Source organism: Hippoglossus stenolepis, chromosome 21, assembly GCF_022539355.2.
Source record: "Hippoglossus stenolepis isolate QCI-W04-F060 chromosome 21, HSTE1.2, whole genome shotgun sequence".
NCBI classification, from domain to species: domain Eukaryota; kingdom Metazoa; phylum Chordata; class Actinopteri; order Pleuronectiformes; family Pleuronectidae; genus Hippoglossus; species Hippoglossus stenolepis.
Window position 1 is genome coordinate 5,108,392 of NC_061503.1, and position 18,288 is coordinate 5,126,679.

General features: G+C 42.9%; 1 protein-coding gene across 8 annotated transcripts in view; it reads right to left on the reverse strand.

The window, feature by feature from the left end:
* cacna1g (calcium channel, voltage-dependent, T type, alpha 1G subunit) overlaps positions 1-18,288 on the reverse strand; it is a 147,201-nt gene that overhangs the window by 47,185 nt on the left and 81,728 nt on the right. For all 8 annotated transcript variants that reach the window (XM_047338374.1, XM_047338370.1, XM_047338369.1 and 5 more), the window contains exons 17-20: positions 17,835-17,935; positions 12,612-12,735; positions 7,372-7,440; positions 4,031-4,215 (exon numbers count right to left, since the gene is read on the reverse strand). In XM_047338374.1, the coding sequence (XP_047194330.1) occupies positions 4,031-4,215; positions 7,372-7,440; positions 12,612-12,735; positions 17,835-17,935 (479 nt within the window). The remainder of the gene's footprint in view (positions 1-4,030; positions 4,216-7,371; positions 7,441-12,611; positions 12,736-17,834; positions 17,936-18,288) is intronic.

Sequence of the window (18,288 nt, forward strand, 5' to 3'; positions counted from 1 at the left end):
AACATGATCACCACATCTTAAAGAATAGTAATTACAGAAAGTGCTGAGTCAATCTGCGCTGTCACGGGTACAGGGGCTACGTGTACACTAATGGGACACAGAAAGTAGCCGACGTGGAGGCCTCGAGGTAAATACATCATCGTCAAGTGATGGATGAGCTCGAAGGCTGCGGCAACAGGGGGTCAACTTCGAGGGTGTTGACCCCCTGTTGGCCAGCCAAGACTTCACAAACAATGCAAAGCAGTTTAGACCAGTTTGTTTGCAATGACTGCAGGGAGTGTGGTGTGCACTTTTAATGAACACATCGATGGGTGGTGGGGAGGGGGTCGGCTCTCTAGGTTGCAGCTGAATTGTCAATGAGGTGTTGGCGGTGCTGGGTAGTGACACAGGGTGCTAGCTTCACTGCCGACTCTGACGCTGGACTCCAGCTCAGGTTGTGGGCTTGATGAATGAGGTGCAGAGTGTGTGTGTGTGTGTGTGTGTGTGCCCTGTTTAACAAAGCCAATGCATCATTCTGTCACACAAACAGATTTACACACAAACACAAAACGATTGTGCCCTCCTGAACACCCCCTGCTCCCTTTGCGCAATTTAGTGCCTTCATTAATATCTTTACCGAGAAGGAAAGAGAAATGGACACCTCCACACAAAAAAGTTCATGAATACAAAGTCACCTGCTTGTTGCAATAACACTCACACTAGGCATGTTGCAAGCGTTGCAAGAAATGCCCACAATAGCTCAGTGCAAACTCTTCACATGGTTACACTGCATAAACTACAGAAGACACTGTTCAAAACGTGCTTCACTCAGTGACAAGCTGCCATGGATTTCAGCCTGTGAGCACATAAATGACTGCGGATTGATTGTTATTCCCAAGTCAGCGCCAGCAGCTCCGATGTTGCCTGTGTGAACCCCACGTGCACCAAGCAGCCAGAGGGGAAAACACAGACAGGCTCATATTTGATTTAACACCCAGCGAGCGCGAGTCGACCACAGTCGGATTGAGGTGACAACAGGCTCATATTGGAACTAACACAGAAGCTTTGTGGATGACACTGCTGCGTCTGCCTTGTGCCAGACTATAACGTGTCCTTCAGGGTGGTCCCTTCTGGCTGTATGCCTGTCTGGTCACAGGTAGGGTGAAGGGATCACACACCTACCTCTTACAGATCATCACAAGCATTGTGGTGACTGTTAGGAAAAGAAACGTAGGTGTGGATTGTTGCACTTTCCGAGAGAAATGGACATAAAGAGCAAAGATAGTGATGCTAGTTTGCAGGGACGTTGAGACATGCTTGGACTGATGAACAGGAACTACCGGACTGTGGTTGGATGCCTCTGCCGACCAGTGCAATTTATGCCGGACAGATACAACATGATGTAACCTTGGTCTTTGACCACCAAATTCTAATTTGTTCATCTTTGAGCCCAACTGAACATTTGTACCAAATTTTAAGAAATTCCCTCAAGGACATGGACGGTGGTAAATTTGTGTACTTCCCTCAAATGTCAGAACTAATTATCAAACCTTTTAAACATTATGTAAAAGGAATGACGACTAGACAATAGAGTAAAGATTATAATTGCCAAAAACTGGCAAATTAAAAACAGATCCAACCTTTCTCCTAATAGTTAGATCATGTGTGTGTTGTTAGGTTATGCAGAGGCCGTGCCATGCCTAACTCAAAATGTGCTGTAGTCCCCAAAGATATATTAGTTGGAAGCAAAGCAGTAATTCCACCCTGTGTTGACCCGACTGAATTATCTCCTACAGGGTTTTAAGCAGCAGCAGTACACCATAACGAGGCCATACTGCATAACCAGAGTAGCAAGCGAATAGCTTAATGTGATGCAGCCTTTAACGCTGGGCTCCTCCTTTTGGACTGAAAGTTAATAACTACCGTAAAATATGATTTTACAGTTTAGCTTTCCTGTAACTAGTCCACAGCCTCTGTGGAAGAAAAAGCCAAGTTGCCAGACTCAGTTCTTTCTTCTTTCTTCCTCTTTTTCCCCCCGTCATCTCCTGTTTCTCCCTCACTCACTCTCTGCCTGCTTCCATGCAGCCTCCCTAATCCTATTTCTCCCTCTGCCATTTTTACACTTTGCTCAAACTGAAGGCTTCACCCAAGAAACGGCCGACCTTTGCTCCCGAGAATATTTCTCCTAAACTCACATTTTCCTTCTGTAATTGCTTCACATTTCTAATCTGACTTAAAAAACCTTTCCCACTTGACATTAATACAGCCTCAGCCCTGCTGGCCTGGGGGGATTAACTAGGACAGGGCGTTCAGCAGAATGACAGAACTCTGCATCAGGGAGCATCAGGTACTGGTCTCAAGTGTTCGGTTTGTCACCAGATCAAACTAGAGAACCCTTTGAGTGACACAAAGTGAATTTTCAAATGTCACATTCACATTTAACTTGAGAGTTTAAAGTACAATGCTATCTTTTAAAAACTAGCCAGCACCGCAGCACCGAACCAAATTATTTGTGTATGTTTTATACGTGTTGTAAATGGCTTCAATCTACATTCCTTGTAGCATTGTAACTAGCGAGATCATTTTTTTTATTTAAACGCAATTGGACGTCAACAAGGCAAAAAACATGAGTGGAAAGATGCATCAAGTTTCAACCGTCACCAAGCTGACCTGTGAACCCTCCCCTCAGGGTTTGTCCCAGCAAATAAATCCATGCTACATCCATAAGGTTTGACTACTGCCTTTATTGTTCTCATACTTATCACAATGACGTCTACAGTGCTCAATGAAAGAAGAATCTTCCTGTCTCAACCAGACCATGAAGTCAAACTCATCAATTCATTTGTACTCCACACATGTCATCATTCAAACAGTTTCAGTCTATCACAGTATTGTATCCATACATGTGTGTTTCAGTGCACCCCTGGAGGTTTGAAAGTAAAACAGGGCTTCCAAACTTGTCGGTTTTAGGGCCGGTGCTGTGGTGCACATTAGAGGTTTTTCAACTCTTAACCGAAATCGTGTGGATGTGGCCTTAATTAATCATTTTGGAAAAGCTATGAACGCGTACACACGAGGATACCAAGCTGGTGTTTTCAGGTACAATCTGTTTAAGAAAAGCTCCTTTTCTGGGTAAAGAAAAACAGGACTGTACAAATATGTGTGGCTTGATGTTGACTTACTCTCTGGGTATGTTTAACTATGGGTTAGAAGATACTCCCTGCTGCACTGAGCTGGGGGATATTTTGTCGGGAGTGATCTGGTTGTCAAAACGTAGATACCAAACAATAAATCTTTTTAAATTTAATGTCAAAGTAAGGTTCAAGTAAAAAAGGCAAAAAGAAAATGGTTAAAAAAAGGTCAGTGGTGTTTGGGTAAAATTGGAAGGAAAGAAAATGACTATTTGATTTTTGTGCTCTTTCTGAGAGACGTGATAAATATTCAAGAGATGGCAAAGCCTGGAGAGCTCCCCTTCACGAGATGAGACAACAAGCATGTGAGCATGAGCCAAGTCAAGCATGAAGACACACACACACACGCACGCACACGCACACGCACACCAGAGGAATTTTCACACGTGTTTAGACCCTGTCGATTATTACTAACAAATTGTTCTTTTCTTTCCCAGTCTCTCTTTTTCTCTCTCTCTCTCATACAAACACACACAAACACACACACACACACGCACACACACACACACGGAGATAGGAATAGAAAAACAGTCTCCAAATTGGTGGTTTCCGCTTCATTTCCCCTCAAATAAACATAACTCTGCAATTGTGTACATGCGCACAATAACACAAGCATGAATGGACTCTAAAATAAATGCCAATAAATACACCCAAACATACAAACACACAAAAACACACGCATCTCCCAAAAGCATTTATCATCCAATGCGTTTGATAAATGGAGAGATTCTAACCTATATACTCACGGGAATGGTTTGAATCATATCCTAATGTTTTTCTTAATATAATTCTGGCCTGGTTTGTCCTATCACTGTGTTTGCTTGCTTGTGTATCTTGGCGTCCCTGGGAGAGCCACCTACCGTAGCGGCCGCAGGGTCCTCAGCAGCCTCAGCACTCTGAGCATGCCCAGGATCTTGGTACCCGTGTTGGAGATGAGGGACACGAGGATGTCGATGACAGAAATCATTACCAGCATCCCGTCGAGAAGGTTCCAGCTGCTCCTCAGATAGGACTTGTCCCCGAAACACCAGCCCAAAGCTACGATCTGGACACAGACAGGGACAGAGAGGCATGACATATAAACACGTAGCAGAGTTATTTACAGGCCAGATAACACTCTAGCACTACCCATTCAGGTCAGCATATTTAAAATCCAACACCAACAAATATAAATGCCATGAAATGATACATAAATCCATTGTTCTACATCTACTTTTTGTCTGTGCCCTTGCAGATTGTTTATAAATCTTTATTTTGCATGTATCAGGAGTTGGTGCTTCATGTGCCTCATGCAGCTTATTCACTTTGCAGAGCGATTTTGGAGCTCGGCTGTGAGGATAATAAAAGCCGTCAGCTTCCCAAACCTCATTTCTTATTCCATAGGTTCCGCTCATCATTTATCCTGCCCATAAATCACTTAACATTCCAGAAAATAATAGACACTGGCTGGCTGTGTTTGTTTTTCTAGCTCAAACTTGTTCAATCGGGCCAAGAAAAAATATGTTTTCCTCATGCATGTGTAAACACCTCCTGATAGAAGAGAGATAGAGGAGATAGAAGATCAATCCCATTAGTTGATGCTAATCAATGCATAATGGTAATTAATGTATATATACAGTATAATGTGTATATGGGGAAACATCAAACTATATGGACACAAACAGCTCCATGGAGTTCATCACAATAATTTGATTTATGCCACTTTACACTTTGACTACATTGTATCTCACAGAAAGTACATTGGAAATGAGAAAATCCATTTTCATTAAATGTGCTCGGATACTAACACAGAAGTATTTAGAGCCTAAGTGCCTAGAGAACAATTTAATTGTGCTGCAAGTAAAATTCCAGCATTTCAAATGTTTGATCTTTAAACAACAAAGTATTCAGAGCCCCCAAAGGGTCACTGCGAGATTGTTTAAAGGTTCACTTTTGCGTTCCATCGCAATACTGTCGCGTTACGCCGCAATATTTTCCCATTTTCCATCATTCAGCATCGTCATTTCATTATAGGTGCAACAGTGTGCAGTCATCTGTGTCTATGCAGTTGTCCTGAGTACAGTGACTAGTTCTGAAGGAATCCGACAGCATCCTGCAGATCACCGTACCTCGTTCTTCTGGAGGGACTTGATCTAAGAATTCATTCAAATTCACTTTCACTAGTTATACATGAGCAGTACAACTATATCAGCATACATACCAGATCAAAGTACAACTCAAGGAGCTGATCCATACTGTGCTGGGAGAAGATGAGCAGAAATGGGCTACATAACACAGTGTGGATACCTGACCCTGACAGGCCGGGCCTATTTCTTTTTTTTTTAAGGATATTTGGGTTTGGGTTGGGTCAGTCATGTTGGTGGGGCAGTTTTTTTAGGAAAAGTTCAAGTAAAGTACAAGTACCTCAAAATAAAAAGCACATCTTCTTAGTTCCACTGACTTAAACTTAACCACTTTCACATAATGGATTTTTTTTTCTCCTTTCTATATTGGGTTATTCCTATGATATGCTTTGTAGATTGCTACTGCTGACAATATTATGAAAGTTGAATTAAACAGCTCCTTAAAATGTGTGTGTGTGTGTGTGTGTGTGTGTGTGTGTGTGTGTGTGTGTGTGCTGAGCTGGGACCAAAAATAGAGACAAAGGCTTAGAATGAGTGACACCCATGATCTTTCCTCTCTCATGCCTCCGCTCGCTGTCGCCCACGCCTGCATGGACCTCCATTCAAAGCTGGGCCTCTTGAATACAGGCAAGACTATCCTCCTCTTAGCATTATGAAACAGCCCTGAAAGTGTGCGAATGTGGCCTGTGTGTGTTCACTGTCAGCGAGCGGCTCAATCTCGTAACCCCCCTCCCCTCCATTCCAACTCCCTCCCCTCCCTCTTAAGTATTTGTTCTGTGTTTTGGGGGCTTACAGTCCACGTGAGTATCAGACAGATCTATTTTCTCTGGAGCTTTGTGTCTGAGCGGTTTTTTGAGTCTGGCCTGGGTTTCTCCATCTTACCCAATTTCTGTTACATTGTGAGCGAACACAGATGTGTCACATCTCGTTTCTTTTGAAGCTCTGGAGAAACGAGAGGTCTCGATGTGAGGCCAACAGTGTTTTTCTCAGCTACCAAAGACTATAAATAGTGGCATTAAGAGCTGAGTGGGTAAGTACAGAGGTCGGTGATGACTTTAGAGAAGTTATAAAGTTGGCTATATGGCTCAGGAGGTAGATCGGGTCACCAACTATCCAGAGGGTTGGTGGTTCAAACCCCGATACTGAACACCAAATTGCCCCTGATATAGCCGTGCCTGCAGTCTATGAGTGATGGGTGATACGTATAGAAGCGCTGTATGAATGTGTGAGTGAATGGGTGAATGCGACTTGTTCTGTAAAGCGCTTTGAGTGGTTGATAAGACAGTAAAAGAGCGATATAAATCCACTCGATTTACAAAACACACAGGAACCTTTCTGAAGAGGATGAAACAAAGCACAGGATGGAAGTCAAGATATTGTCCTCAGGATTATGCAAAAAGTACTGACCCAATTTTAAGGATATCTTGTGAAGGGGTGGGGCAAGGAAGGACCACTTTCTCTAACAAAGTGAGAAAGGGCATTTTTTTCAACATTTTCATTTATTTCTCTGAGAATAATTCATGAATCTGGATGAAAGAAATCAGACACGTTAAGGGGACGGATATTTATCAGAGTGCGCTATTTGGTGAAATGTGGTCACATGAGGGAACTGTTTGGGGCCTTGTCAGATGTACGCACTCTGACTCTACTGAGTGTCATTCTAGTTTGTATGTTTGTTGCCAGGATTACTCAAAAACTTGTGGACTGATTACCACAAAACTTGTGCAGTTTGGATGTTGTATGGGTCAGGGAAGAGGAGTCGTCTGGATTAGAGGGGGTGGTCCTTAGATAGGGTGTTCTCAAACACTTTCTCATGGAATAATTCATGGATTATGATGAAAAAGGCATATTAAGGAGACTGGTATTATGAGTGTGTGCAATTTGGCACAGCTTGATTTAATTTAAGGGAACTGTAAGGCCTTGGCAGTGGTAGGCACTTTACTAAGTGCCTCTCCAGACCACCATCTTCTGCTCTTTAGGAAACGAGCTGTGAGGAACGCTCACACATGGTCTGCATTGTAATGATTTCATAATTTACAACTAATGCTAAGTATCAGTGGAAATCCAGAGTGTCTTACCTTCACTGTCATCTCAGTTATAAAAATCGCTGTGAAGATGTAGTTGGACAACGTGAGGAAGATCCGCTCCTGCAGAACAAAAAGAGCACAGACATCTGAGCTGAAGCACAGAAGCATGTAAAAGTTTGAATGGTTTAAAATTCACATTTTTGTGATGAGTATGTTTTCTACTGCGTTCTGCCTCCACATTAATCTAGTGTACAGCTGAATAATGTATGAGGGAACTGTTTTTCCTTATGGTGAGAACACCTTTAGAAACATCCCTACTGCACTCACTAATGATGGCTGGCAGGCAATGCTACAGTTTACTCTTTATTAGCACTGCAGGGAATATTTAAACAAGGCTTCTAATCTGGTTTTTAGGCTTGAATTATTTCTTTTTACTTTATACCAGTGACGACAACTGTCTAAACTGACCTATATTTTGTACTGCAAATGCACAAGAATCTGTTGGTTTGCCCTGAGAATAAGTGATGCTATGTTACCTACACTCGTCAAAATGCTGCATTTGTAGTGAGAAACAAGAAGTCATTTTTTAAAACTTTATTCTTGTAATATTATAACTTTATTTTCAGATTTCCCCTGTAAGTAGCCCTTATAAGCTTTTATATATGTGACCTGCAACTATGAAACAAAAATTGCCAACATTAAACGCTTGGGCCTACTTCACATTTTCAAATGTATGAATGTATTACATTACATGTTAGCGTCTGAGGTCATGTGCTTTCCTGTCAACCACAGAAATGTGTCTTGCAAAGTCCTTCTCATCAAACCAGCATGTTGCATTAGATTCTATATTTTTTTCCTCAGAAATAACCCGTATATTTAGAAAACGGTCGCCATCTTTTAGTTTTGAGAGCGTGCACCCAACACAAGGCTATCAGGACCTCCATCTACACAAGTTCGCATTACTGAACTCCCATGTTTCCCTGTGGCCAGCATGGCTCAGTGGCCTGTGTCTGCGCAGGAGAGGATGGGAGCCTGTTTACTGAGCTAAACAAGGACTGATAGAGAAAACAAGCAGCACGGCAAGAATTAGGATCCCTTCTGTGACTGCTTATTTACCCTACTTCTCCTCCGTCTGAGGAGACCCGACCCTGCCCTGCCACTGAGTTTCTATGTAATGTATGTGTGTGTGAGTGTGTGCGCGTGTGTGCCTGTGAGTGGGTGTAGGTGGCTGCCGTTCCCACGGCCTCTGACAACACACACACACACACACACACACACACACACACACACACACACACACACACACACACACACACACACACACACACACACACACACACACACACACACACACACACACACACACACACACACACACACACACGCAGCTTCGGGGAATATCAGGCATGACATCACTGGGAATGCTGCCGTTGAGAAGCTTTTCATTCCTGGCCTCTGTGAACAAGTTTTCATATTGTCATTCATTACAAACTTATGTGGTAACGAATGACAGAGGGGAAAGAGACTTTGGACTCTGCAACTGCAAATATATAAAATGCTCCCTGCATGACTTACATTGACCAGGTCAGTTCAGTTTGCCTGTATTTCCTGTATTTGCTGTTGAATTGGGTGTGTATAACATTACCAACTGTAGTTCACAACTCAAGGTCTAGCGGCCAGTGACTGGTCTGCAAATGAAAGCAGCTTTAGCCATTGTAGCTTGCTAATCAACTTAAGCACAGTACCATCTTTAGTGAAATCCTACATTACAGTTTGAATAACAGCCTGTTGGAAATCTAGTTGGAGTCAGCAACAAATCCAGCCACTCGAAGCACAGGACGAGGTGAAAGTGGTGCAGGTACATGTAAAGGTGAGATGCTCCATGATTTCTCACGTGTGTGAAGCACAGGGTGACACAAACTCAGTGAAGTTGGCCCTGGCAGAAAAAAAACTGATTGCCTGTCGGTTTCAGGTTGCGCTTGCGCAAGACATCAGCCTGAAAAAATGAATCCTGCCCCTTCTGATTTGAAGTAACACTGAGCACAAAGGCAGAGGCTGGCTATGACCTAAACTGGGAACCAGTTTGCTTGATCATGCTCCAGTTAAAACAAATACCCAACACTAAACACTTCCAGTAGCTTATTTCCAGTGGCAAGGCTCCACAAGGCATTGTACTCTGGCAAGCCCAGATACCCAAGAGATTTGGTACCTGGCCGCATTTTTGGGACCACAAAATCCTACAACTGTATTATGACTGCACTTCCTGTGTTCCTGAGCAACAGAAAACAAGACGCGATTGCTCTCAATTGTAAAATTGTGTGGAATAGATGATGTAGCTGCTGAAAACTTAGATAGATGGCATTTTATTCTGTTGGTGCAGATATAATTCAATTTGGAGCTCTAGACAGTGAGGTATTGTCCCTTAGCTCAATTAGATGTAATAAATTGTAATAGGCGGCACAATCATCCCCAATCATTTCCACTGAGCTACAGGAAGACGGTATCCAGGCAACCTCCAGCACCAAACCAAAACAGCAGCAGACGACAAGCCAAACACAAAGTGTCTGACAAAACTTCCAGGACAACGGAATAATTGTTCAGCCTGCATTCCTCACTAAAATGTTGTGACTGTAAGGCTTTATCTCTCGAGCAGTGACTACATTTCTATTTAAGGAACACATCGCATGTCGGGATATCACCACGGGCGACGTGAAGCAGGTTCTTCAAAGGAGCAGCAGCGGAGCAAACATTCATACGTCTGATTGTGAAACACAGACAGTAACAGAATCAGCGAGCGGAAATCAATTCACATTCAGCTTCATTAATTCAACACAACCCACACAGACACAAATAGCCTCGTGCACTGACCACGCAGGCCAGATCCGCGGCGATAAGCATCACAGCTCAAAAGCTGTAATGACTGCCCATTCTCTTGTTCCAGGCTGCTTGCTGTGTCATACATTTCCATCTCATTACAGTAATGACCTCAGGCTGCCGACTGGACACGACGGCCACGGCAGGAGGCTGACAAAATACGTGTGCATCCGATAAAAACTCTAGTTTCCGAAGTGAAAGTTAGTGCGGCTTCTTCTATATAGGTCCCTATAACATAAATAATATTAGATTTTAAGGTGAAGACATGTTTTAAGGGTTAGTTTATGGTTAGGATTAGGCTTAGGTCAAGGTTTAGGTTAAAGTTCTGGTAAGAGGTAGGGTAAGTGAGGTACTAACTATGGTTAAAGGGATAGTTCACCAACAAATGAAACTTCACTCTATCTATTCCCCACTATGCCAATGTAGGGGTGGGGGAAGTGTTTGAGTCCACAAAACACTTCTGGAGTCTCAGGGGTAAACAGTGTTGCAGCAGAATCCGATACAATTGAAGTCAATGGTGAGTTCTTCTTCAGACGTAATTAAACAACAGAAAAAACACAACAGGCGTCCATACTGCTCATTTGGTGTCACCCAAGTGTCTGTAAGCCCCGACATTAAAATTCAACTCGAAACGAGGTCATGTACGCCATGTTTTAAGCCTAAAGGTCCACTGATATCCTCCTTCCAGGTGCATTCACAGACCCTCAGGCAAACCATCGTGTAGCTACAGTATATGTCTGCTAGCTTAGCCACTTCCAGTGAACTTTTAGGCTTAACATACGGTGTAAATGACCTTGTTTTGAGTCGAATATGAATATCAGGGCTTGCACTATTGACTTCAATCGTATTGGATTCTACTGTAAGTTTACCCCTGAGACTCCAGAAGTGTTTTGTGGACTCAAACACTTCAACCACCTCTCCATCGGCATAGTGGGGAGTAGATAGAGTGAAGTTTCATTTTTCGGTGAACTATCCCTTTTAGGTTAGAGTATGTCTCCAAGGAATCAATGTATGTCAAGGTATTGTCCTCTGAAGTCATGGAGACATGACTGTGTGTGTGTGTGTGTGTGTGTTTGAATAGAGGTGAGAGAAGAAATCCTCCGAACTGTATGTGATGCCCTGATGAGAAAGGCTGACCTGTGGGGCAGCCTTCATTTGCTAAACATCTACTTCCTGGACATTAGCCACATTCACCGTGCCCACAGATAATTGAATCAATTTCGACGCCACCCTCTCCTCCGTGTTTCGCTCGCAAAACAAGCAGGACAGAGCGTTCTAGCGAGACCGAACCGCAATTAGGACCATCCACAGAACTACCCGCTCAGTGAGAAGGGTTGATAATTATTGTGTTTATGCAAGCAGAGGTTGTGTTCTGCTGCTATTGCTGGAGGTAAGAAAGGACACAGTATGCGTTGTGTGTTTGTGCGTGTTCCTTCAAGGCATTCAGACAGCCCTCTTCTACGGACGGTGCATTAGCTAAGGAGGTGATGCATTGTGTTGATGCATCGCGCTGGATACAGGGGTATAGCACACATCACCCAAAGCTGGATCACAGTCAAGCAGGAGTGGTTCCCTGCTTGGACAATGTTCCGCTCCATTTCTCTGGGGCGAGCAAACTACAGCAGCAACTCTGTGTGCGAGTGTGTGTGTGTGTGTGTGTGTGTTTGAGCAGCCACCAAGTTTGGAGCCGCTGACATTCCTCCATTTCTGTTTGAAGTGTTTTCGAGCAGGCAGTGAGTTTCTTCATTCTTCACACACACAGTTCAGGGGGGTCTGTGTCTGGACTGTACATACAGTACAGCTGGGGGGTGATGTGTGGTTCTCTGCCCGTCCAACTCTCTTTCCCTTTTTCTCAGTTTTTTTTATCAATGTCGTAAAAAATTTTGGACTATGACTTTACACAGACTTTTTTCCTCCGTCATTGGTTTTCTTGTTTGTAAGCAGGATTAAGCGAAAAACTACTGTACAGATTTCTGAAACTTAGTGATGAATAGGAAGAAAAAGAAGCCCTTAAATTATGGTGTGGATCCAGACAAAGAGGCGGATCCAGGAATACATTTTCGACTTTCTTTAACTTTGCGAGAGAGAGCGTTTTTTTTGACATTTTCCACTGATTTCCCAGGGGGGAAAAGAATGTCACTACCCAACCTTTTTGAAGGCACATTTAGGCGACTAAAGCCAAACACAGGAAAGCAAAGGAGAGGGCCAAGAGACAACGCTACCTGCAAAAGGCTCGTGCCCTGTGTGGAGCTTATCTCATCACATATTTCAAGCAAAAATAATTACATTTATAAGTACCCTAACAAGAAATAGAAGAGCGGGATTTTTTTTCTTCTAATTGTTGTTAGTGGATTAACAAAAACCTCTACACATTTATGAACCTGTTAATAAACCTAGTGATTGTGTTTGAGACTCACAGCACTGGAGGGTTCGATGCGAGGCCTCTCCATGGCAATGGTGATGCAGTTGAGGAAGATAATGACCAGCACGACGTGGTCAAACATCTTGTGGCTGATGAACCTTTTGCACAGGATCCGAAACCTGCCAAAAAAAAAACAAGCGCAGAGATGTAAGTGACAGTGGATAAAGGCTGTTACACACAAGTGAGGGTACCAACCAAACAGTGTGTTTCTTTGCGATTATACAACAAAAAAGGTAGTTTTAAGTTTACACAGGTTTATGGCATATTCCACACACTGACATATGTCATAAATCTCTGTCAGCAGGAACAGTGACAAACCAGAATGAGGGGATGTGATGGAAACGCTATAGTAAATACATCCAGTGTGCATATTGATTATTGTTGGTGTGAGCCTTGAGATTCTTTAGTCAAGGTCCTCCTCCATTGAAAATGGTCTTTTCCCCCATTGTTACTTCTCTTTGATGTTTGAGCTCTACTGTGCAGAGTGATGTTTACCAGCAGAGTTTGAAACTGTGGTGGATTGTATTCACATTCGTCTGCTAGAGGGGAAACTTCCTCTGTGCTCACTGTAAATCTCAGTTTTAAGAGGCGTCCATTATGTGCCAGCAGTCCATTGAGGAACATGCACAAGTGGGATGTAGAGACTTTAACTTGCATGTACACTGAGAACATATCTCACAGAGACGTAAGGAGATATCTTGTGTCCAGCTGCTAAACTTATAACGTGAAAAGGGTTTGCATTTACATTTTCTTAACAATAGAGGATTATTAGATGCAATTTTAAGAAGAAAGTTTTTGTATTTTTACGTGTTTTAATTAGTAAGCCCTACGTAACATTATTTTGAGAAATGCTTTATAAAGATTATTATTATTATTATTATTATTATTTTTTTTTATTTCATAATTTACTGCATTGTTCACCTCCGCTCACCAAATGTCAGCTGGGATTGGCTCCCTGTGACCCTTTCAGGATAAACTGTATAGATAAATAGATTATTAGTACTAATGCGTTAATTTGATCAAGGTTTTACTGTTGAAGCTGGTTGTGTTGGAGCTAATTTTACGCTCTATATGCTGTGGGGTAGTTTAATCTACACTGAATCATATTTTATAATCTCATTTTGTATGTAAAATGTTAATCTGTAAAGTAGCTGAACTAGCAGCTATAGCTGTCAAAAAGCGGGGCAAAAAAATTAATTAAGTCCCACTCAGCTGTAATGGCTTGGGCGTATAATAAAGCGGCGTCCATCGAGCCTGCTGTATAAAACCTGTCATAATATTACATACCGTACAAGGACATTTACTGAAACACACTGTACACACTGTACACACTGTAATGAAGGATCTCATTCAATTTAAAAGAGCTTGTCTCACACGCGGTGATTCTGTAATGAACCGCTGTAGAATAAAGAGTCATCAATTATGCCTGACTTTCATCACCCGACGTGAAAAAGGTTGCCAGGCGTTTAGCTCACGACGACGGGGACAAGTGGAAACACCTGTTATTTATGGCAGCGGAAGCGATTCAACTACGTCCTGAATTTTTGGTTTTAATTTGGCAACACAGACACAAGTGCCGTGTCAACACTTGCCGCGTTTTGTGTGTTACATTACACAGGCTGTATGAGCTAATTCCTCTTTGATATCTGCACGCCAGAGCTGTGATGCTGGAGGATTCGTGTGGTTTCCTGAAGCAGACAAATGACGGAGGGAGGGAGGACAAATGGTGAACCCACACAGACACACGCACACACCTCCTGTGACAGCTCCTCCTCTGTAATTTGAAGGGCCCGTGTCTGGGTGGGACCTTTTATGTTGAGTTCAAACACTCACACTAAAACCTCAGGAAACAACAGTCACCACAAGCAAACAAAAAGCAAAAAAAAACCCTTCTCTGTTAAATCTGGGATTTGAAGAGGAAAAAGTCAAGTGACAAGGGTTTGAAGTTTTTACCTTCTGATGATATCTAATGATCTTTTGACTTGAATATCCTTTCGTTTTATACTTTAAAGAAATTTCACAAACGGTCCCTGGACACTGATTCTCTCAACTGAAGTTGAACAGTCAACCAACTTCTTTTTCCTCATATCCATATTTAAAATTTTTGTTGGCATCTTTGATGTCTTTTCTCTTTACTTCACAAAAATGTTAACACACTCCTTGCTCTGTGCATTCCCAACAATCCAGAGACACAACCCGCATCACTTCCTGTGTGCTGGGACGACTAACTTTTACAGAAAAGAGCCGACAGATGCGAGGAAAAGTTGATGTTTTCTTCAACTACAGGCTGAATCACTTTTACCACTTGGCAAAGCAGCAGCACAGAAAGTTTGGACATAAAAAACGCCACAGATCATTACGTTCACTGTTTACAGTAAGTCTGAAACTTCCTCCCAGCTGTCTCTTTGTTCTATTCTTATCCGTTTCTTATTATCTGCTGCTCAAATTCCAGTCGAGCTGCACAGGGTCTAATCATAATGCACTGTACACAAAGGAACAGGGGACAACATGCACAACTGTCAGCGACCCCTCCACATCCCGGGCCCCATAGACAACTGTTCTTACAGAGCCCGTTCTTGCAGGTGAACACATCTATCGCAGTGGCTGGATCCGTTAGGCGACAAAGCCGGCCCACTCCTCCGCTCATTAAAAGCTTCCCCTGCAGTAATCATCAGCAGCAGCGGCTACAACGGCGAGCGCAAAGACAGGTTGAGGTGGTGAACCCTCGTCTGTGTGAGAGCCGCTGGACTCCGGGCCTCCCACCACGCTGCTGTGTCTTGATGTGATTGTGAGCACGGGCGGGCGTCCATCGTGTTTCAAGGCCAGCAATGGGAGCCACGCAGAGCCGGTGTCCTCAGTGTCACTCTCAGCGGCGGCCAAACCACGCAGCTCGCTGTGATTGAAAGGCAGCTAAAAGCCCCGTCTGAGCCAAGCGCCTTCAGTTTTCTTACTCAGAACAACAGCACACTACAGAAAGCTTTTCCCATTAACCTTCTCCAAATATGTAATACAGTCGGCAGAGAGGACAACCATCAGAAAGTTTTGAAAGGGCTCAAATTGACAGATGCACTGTGTATAAATAATGGAAATCCACAGGGAAAGGATTAATGCTGACACTGCTGCTGGCTTGATCCCAGTGATTCTACTTTTCCTATAGAACTTATTCACCTCAATTTTGTGAGACTAGTCACTTTTTCATTGTTTGTGTGCTGGATGTTGTGTGCAGAGCTTTTCCTAAACAATATGTGGTTCAGAGTGAAGTTAGAAAACTTCATCCAACCTGGTTTATCTGCAATGAGGATTTTATAGTCAATGTTTTTCATAAAATAAAACTGAATTGTCTTCATTACTGTCAACGTGTGTGGTTTATATTTCAGTTTAAATGATTTACTTATCTGGTCTTATGTTTTCATACAATACATGTCATCTATTTTAGAGGTATGTTAAGTAATTTACAGACCTAAGTTCTTAAATTTCAAAATAAAGCTTTGTTATTCAGCTCAATTTAATGCATTGTAGCAATATTACGAACATTTTGATTTGACTTTGAAGACAAATTGCCAAACAGGACGTGATTCTATGAATGTTGCTGTCATGATGGAGATTAAGGAAGGCAACACCTGTAAATGTCTGGGTCAGTCTGGTATGGTGAGATGAAAATCATCCAAATGATCTGGCAGGACAGATATTATTGGTCACAGGCTGCCAGGGGACCACTGCTGCAGTAGCTTATCCAAGTAAGTAGAAGAAGACAAGACACCACAGATGGTTGAATCAACATCAGCCCTCAGCTGCTTAACTGCCTGTGCCCGCCCACACAGATACTGCACCGATGAACTTGTAAGCATCAATAGTATTGTGCCAATAACAAATTTGACCGAATAAGCAGAGAAGTCAGATCCAAGTCAATATGTGTGTGTCTAATATGCAGCAGTTTTTTTTAATCAAAAGCAGGTCATGTGCACACAGAAGTTACTTTGGACTGTGTGTTAGCCACCACATTTCAAACATCCACAGTGGGAATGGTTACACTGTGACAACGGTGATGGCTAATGTTAAGTTCCCAATTGGTGAGTGGTGATGGGGGGGGGCTACTTGTTTGATGTTTAATTAGCATGCGGTGCTGTGACGGCAGGATGGGGGCTGGCGCTCTGCTCAGCATCCTCAGAGGCAGGCGGCATGAGAAGCATCAAAGACCCAGAAGGAGGAGGAAAAGGAGGAGGACGACCGAAGGGGGGGGGAAATAAGGTGGTGTTGGTGGGGGGGTAGGATTCAGCAGCACGCAGCCGAGATAACACGCAGCACACAGCAGGAGAAACTCCATTCCTCCCTCTGCTGCTGCTTCCTCACCCCTGACATGGCAGAAATGTGCAGATAAAAGAGACTTGTGAAGTGAGAACGTGGGAGGGAACAGGAGAGGGAGGAGGACAAAAATTGCCTTTACATCCAGCATCGTGGGATGTCAGTCAAATGCACTCTTTCCCTTTAAATAAGATGGCTCAGTCTTTTATGTACTCTTACAACAAAAACTATGTTTTAAAAAGTCCTGGGCCAATGGCTATTATTAATAATTTATAAAGCACATTTCATTTCATGCAAACATGCAGGTAACACTTGGAACATATAGATAACCAACATATGAAGGTATGGCTGTTTATTTAAATATCTATTTCTTAATTCAAGAAATCGAACTGACTGTAAGTATGTGGAACATATATCTCAAGTACTATTCATCTCATCAGCTTCACATTAGGCATGTGTATTGTTAAGGGCCCAAGGAAGTGCAGTGTTGAATTTGGTGTGATTTGGACATGTGATAGGTTAATATTAATAAACTTTAAATAGCAATACAACTGATTTTCCAGTTCAGGGTTCTGTTTGAGTCGAGCTTCACTGAACTTTGAATAAACAGGTGAACAGCTCTTTGAGCAGCAGCGGTGGGTGGAGCAGTACCAGGGTTCTGTAGACTGAGTCCAACAGCAGGTCTTTACTTACAGCGGCTCAATTACTGCAGGCCCCTTTTCCAGTTTCAGAAAGTCACCTGCAACCAGCATCACCACAGGCCGAGCTAACAGCCCTTTTCAAACAGGCAAGTTTAGAATGGACACTGCAGTAGTTTCATAACTGCCAGGGGGAGGAGGAAACTACCAGTACCCGTAAACTTCCATTAATACTATTGTAAAAATACTCAAAGAGCGAGCGGAGGCGTGAATACTACCTGGACTCTGGAGGGAAGAGGTAGAGTGCCCAGGTGTCTCTCTGTCGACACCACTCGGGCTGCTTCTTCTCCAGCCAGCGGAACAATCTGGCAAAACGACCCTGCGCAGAGTTAAAAGTGGACAGTGCATTCTTTATTATTCATGAGTGCACAATTTCCCCTGTTGCACACAGTGAGCCAACAATCACACCCACACACAGAACTCACTGGATTGGTTTGTTGTGACTCTGTTTTATTCAGGGATACAAAGTCATACATATGTATCAAACAAGGTTCATTAAAAAAGGCACCTACAGACAAATACAAAGGGACGAGCGTCAGATAATGCAACATGCACATGTTATGATATCCCAGCTGAGATTAATAATAAATGTTTTATCTGCGGAATTTAATTCAGAGAAGATGCCCCAGAGACTCAGAAAAAATGTTACAGGTATCAAAACTTGTAAAAAAC